Below are 4,515 nucleotides of genomic sequence, written 5' to 3'. Positions count from 1 at the left end.
GCACAGCGTGGTGTGCACCACACCGCACCCCCCGCCCCCAGCGCCCCGCGCTTTGGTTCCGCCCGCCGCAAAGGACTTCAGAAAGTGGGTATGCCCCAGTCTGCTGAGCGTGCTGAACACCAAAGTTCAAACCCATCACACAGCTAATCCTGCGGGGGAAAAGATCCTCAGCTCCGGAGATAAAGCGCTGTGCTTAGTACACGTGTTTGCATTTTCACTGAAGACATGAGGGAAGGAAAGAAAAAACAAATAGAGCCTCCAGGAGACTGACAAAGAAAAAGAGTTTGAATTTTCAGGATGACTGCCATTAGCAAAACTGTCAGAAACCCAGGGTAATCTCTCAAGTCTTCCAAAACTGAGATTATCCCAATTTCAGGATTCTCAGTTAACAGAAAATTTCCCATTTATCAAAACTGGTATGAACAGCCCCCAAACCAAACCACTCTGAAGTTCCATACTTACTAACTTTCATGCCAGTCAGTTCTGGTGACTGTGAGGAAAATAACTAAATAAAAAACCAAACCCCTTTTCTGTTCAAGTGCTGAGGACTTCTTTCAATGGAAGGCCAACCAGCACTACAGAAACCAGGGGTAGACTGGAAACCCACCATGTCAGAGTCTAAAGCACAGTCTGACATCCAGGAGCTATTAGTAGCATTTCCTTTAACTCTTACCTCGAGTTTACATAAAGTTCATTCACAACACACCCAACACAAGACTCATTAATAGGCATTCCTCAATGAAATCACCTGAAAAGCCTCCAGCTAGCTTCCTGAAGGACTGCAATTTCTTACCAGCTCTAAAGAGTGGCTTGTAGCAACACAATGCCATGTTCTTTCAAGGATTCAGTACAAAGAGCATCACTTTCTGGGAAGTCCAGGATGAGCTCTTCAGTGTAAATCCTAAACTAAATCCCAGAATTCTCTTCAACCTTTACATAGTCTTTAGGTGCCTTTATTTCAATGTCTGACTCAGCCCAAAAGAAGATCTAATGTGGGGGCACCATTTTAGGCATGTTATGTCCCTGATGAAATAAGGTCTGTAGCATACAAGCCTGAAGTGTCTTAACTTACAATGATATTGCTGAGATTCTTCATTTTTTCCACAACAGTCTTCATTGTTTTCAACACTGGTAGGTAAATACTGACCTAGAAAGATACAAGAACTGCATTTGCACAAGTATTTCACATGTGACTGGGATGTGACATACTTATTTCTCCTTTCTATTCTGCCTTAGTTTGGACTGAGGTATCTATGGAGTGCAGGGAGAACAATATTTAACTGAAATCAGCAAATGTCTCGGGAACAGAGGAACTCTCTCCCATTATACCAACAGGCCAGAATTGTAGCAATTGCTTCAGACATAATATTCTAAGTCCATATTCAAAATAAAGTAGAGACAGGATTTTGTGGATCAGATTCTCACATGAACCTACATCTGCGTAACTAAGTAGCTAATAACTACAGCCAAAAAGGAAAGAATAAGATCCCCATGATATTGCAATCATTTCTGGAACTGCAGCAGTGTAATCTGAAATAACAGAACAAAATACTTCAAGTTTCTACTAAGTTATATGCCTTCAGAATTTAAATACTCAGAGATAACAGACATCTATAAATTCAAATAGGAGCACGTTTGCACAAAGATCTTCCCATGCAACTCTGCTAAAAGTCAAAAAGGATATAGACAGGGGATACAAAAATCAGGAGGAAACATATCTCTAACTCTGTCTAGGTAGGCCATGAGTTTCAGAAAGAACAAATTATTTGGGCCCCTTGGCACCTAAACAGCTGATACAGTCTAAACCTGTGTGGTTTGGAGATGCTGCTGTCTAAAGCTCATGCAAGTCCTTTGCTCCTTCCTTCCTCCTCCCTGAAATATCACAGAAACAATTGGTAACCATCTGCTGTGTTTTCACAGGATCTGGATTCTCCTGTCAAGGTAGAAGCCATGTTTCACCCCTCTCCAAATCTCTAGCCTTCCCTCTATGCTTTCAAGTCCTCTCTAAACCCCACCACTAGTATACTCTGTAGCAGCAGCTTTCCACTTGTAACCTCCCCTTTCTGTACGGAATATAAAAACAGTCTTACATCAAAGTCTGGCATGTTGGGCTCTCTGAAGTCATTCCACATTCTTCTCGGAATAACTCCCACAGGAATGTCATGTGTCACAATCCTACTGCTGCTTGATAAGGATGGCTTGAGGGAGAGAGAGTATGCTGTTAAAATCAGGACTTGAATTCTAAACCTCAATTTTTCAGACCCACTCAAGGAAATACTACAACTATGTGCCCCAGACACTCAGATCCAGTTTACCATAGGTTCCTATCAATATGCTCTTAAGTGGACTTCCCTTATGAATGAGGAAGAGTTTGTGAGGTACCAATCATTAGTATATATAAGCTATCCTTAGAGTTGAAGAGGTAAATGGTGTTAACAACTAAAATGGAAGACAGCAGTTTGAAATGCACTGTCAGGAAAACCAAACACAAAACACAGAGCCAAACACTACACCGAAGCCTCCTTCACCTAATGACTTCAATGAAAAGGCAATAATCCACAGAAGATAGAGAATGGAGCAATGGAGAAAAGCAGACATTAAAAAAAAGCTGTTTCAGTCATGTAGCTCTTAATTCTTTCTCTACCTCTTGTCTTTTGGAAAATACAAAGCTGGTTCTGTATGATACCGACCATGATGGCAGGAAAGGCTAGTGAAATGGAAAATGGCACAACTTTCCTTTAGCTTCCTAGAATTACACCAAAGACTACCATTTGATCTTAGGGAAAGCACTTAATTTTAAGAACCTTTTCTTAATAATGAACATAAAGCATGGTTGCACTTACGAGCTCCACAGCAACTCTGAGGCAGGGACAGTGTTTATTAGTCAACTTGATCTTCACTGCCTTAGCATTCTGGGCAGTTTTTAATGCTCTCGCCAGGTTCTCAGGCACCAACTCTAAATAGATTTCATTGTGCTCTGCAGCTACTCCTTCCATCTGAAACTCATCGAAGAAATTCCCCTATGATTTTTGAAAGTTGGAAAATAAAACAAAGCAAATGAGAGGGGCAAGGTTCAGCTGTCAGACATTAAGCTTAGAACTGCATGTGTACAACAGAATCATAGAATCAACCAGGTTGGAAGAGACCTCAAAGATCAGCGAGTCCAACCCTACCATGGTTACTAGACCATGGCACTAGGTGCCACATCCAGAAAGTCTGGCATCACCTGCAGGAATCAAAACAGGCTGCATAAGCATGAAGGCTCATTACTTCAGACTAAACATATTCACTTCTCCCCCTAACACCTATCAGCCCACAAAAACAGGGGGATGGTGAGTGAGTTATGCTTTCCTGTTCCCAGTTTTGGCAGGCCCTTGTGGGCCAGCACACTCTGAAACTACACACTGACAACCAAGGTGAAGAGGGTATCTAAACAGAAACACCTGAGCAAGTAAAAGCCAACCCTGCAAAACAGAGAGCTGCCAGTGACCAGCCAGACCTTGAGAGACCCGGCCCACCTCTGGGCCCCTCAGTTCAGGAAGGATATTGAGGTGCTGGAGCAGGTCCAGAGAAGAGCAACGAGGCTGGTGAAGGGACTCAAGCATGAGTGCTGTGAGGAGAGGCTGAGGGAGCTGGGGGTGTTCAGCCTTCAGGCGAGACCTTATCACCCTCTGCAACTCCCTGACAGGAGGTTGGAGTCAGGTGGGGGTTGGTCTCTTCTCCCAGGCAAGTAGCAGTAGGACAGGAGGGTACAGACTCAAGCTCTGCCAGGGGAGGTTTAAGTTGGATATTAGGAAGAGATTTTTTACAGAGTAAGTAATCAGACATTGGAATGTGCTGCCCGGGGAGGTGGTGGATTCACCATCCCTGGAGCTTTTCAAGCTGAGACTGGATGTGGCACTTAGTGCCATGGTCTAGTAACCACGGTAGGGTTGGACTCGATGATCTCTGAGGTTTCTTCCAACCTGGTTGATTCTATAATTCTATGATCTCCAGCGTGAGGACCACAAGAAACACTTTGCACCTCAAACCCAACTCCGCGCACTGATCCTCCCCCCGACACGCACTTGCTGGGGCTCACCTGGCACAGCTCACACCACATACTGACACCTCCATTGGCCACTTTATCGGACAGGATAAAGTACAACTTACAGGCAGTGAGCCGCAGCGTGCAGCTCTTAGCCAGCTTGGCGATGGTATTAACCACACCTGCGGGAGAGACAGCACCATCAGGATGGAACAACCCTGCACACCTCCATCCCCGAGGAGAGATGCGAGGGATGCTCAGCATCCCTCCCAACCGCGACGGACACTGACAAACATCCCGGAGAGAAGCAAATCACCCCAAGCTGCCTCCTCCCCCGAGGATGGCTATGCACACTCACGGCTGAAGTGGTTCAGGCAAGCGAGATCCACGATCTTGGCCCGGAATCGCATGGTGGCTCGGGTAGGGAGGGAGATAGAGGTCTCAGGGTCGTTAACCCGGAGTGGGTAGGAGCATCCAGGTACCGCCCG

The 4,515-nt window shown here is 45.1% G+C and overlaps 1 protein-coding gene across 1 annotated transcript; it reads right to left on the bottom strand.

The window, feature by feature from the left end:
- Positions 1-1,072: 1,072 nt before the first annotated feature.
- HUS1 (HUS1 checkpoint homolog (S. pombe)) lies at positions 1,073-4,437 on the bottom strand (the record flags this gene model as incomplete). Its single annotated transcript, XM_009069915.1, has 5 exons — positions 4,386-4,437; positions 4,082-4,209; positions 2,844-3,020; positions 2,091-2,198; positions 1,073-1,147 (listed from the first exon to the last, which is right to left on the bottom strand). Coding segments are annotated over exons 1-5 (540 nt in total), but the record flags the coding sequence as incomplete, so codon positions are not given.
- Between the last annotated feature and the right edge of the window lie 78 nt (positions 4,438-4,515).

This window comes from Acanthisitta chloris, unplaced genomic scaffold (genome assembly GCF_000695815.1).
Source record: "Acanthisitta chloris isolate BGI_N310 unplaced genomic scaffold, ASM69581v1 scaffold43942, whole genome shotgun sequence".
NCBI classification, from domain to species: Eukaryota; Metazoa; Chordata; class Aves; order Passeriformes; family Acanthisittidae; genus Acanthisitta; species Acanthisitta chloris.
Note: the sequence above shows the minus strand (reverse complement) of the source record. Positions and strands in the feature narration are given on the sequence as shown.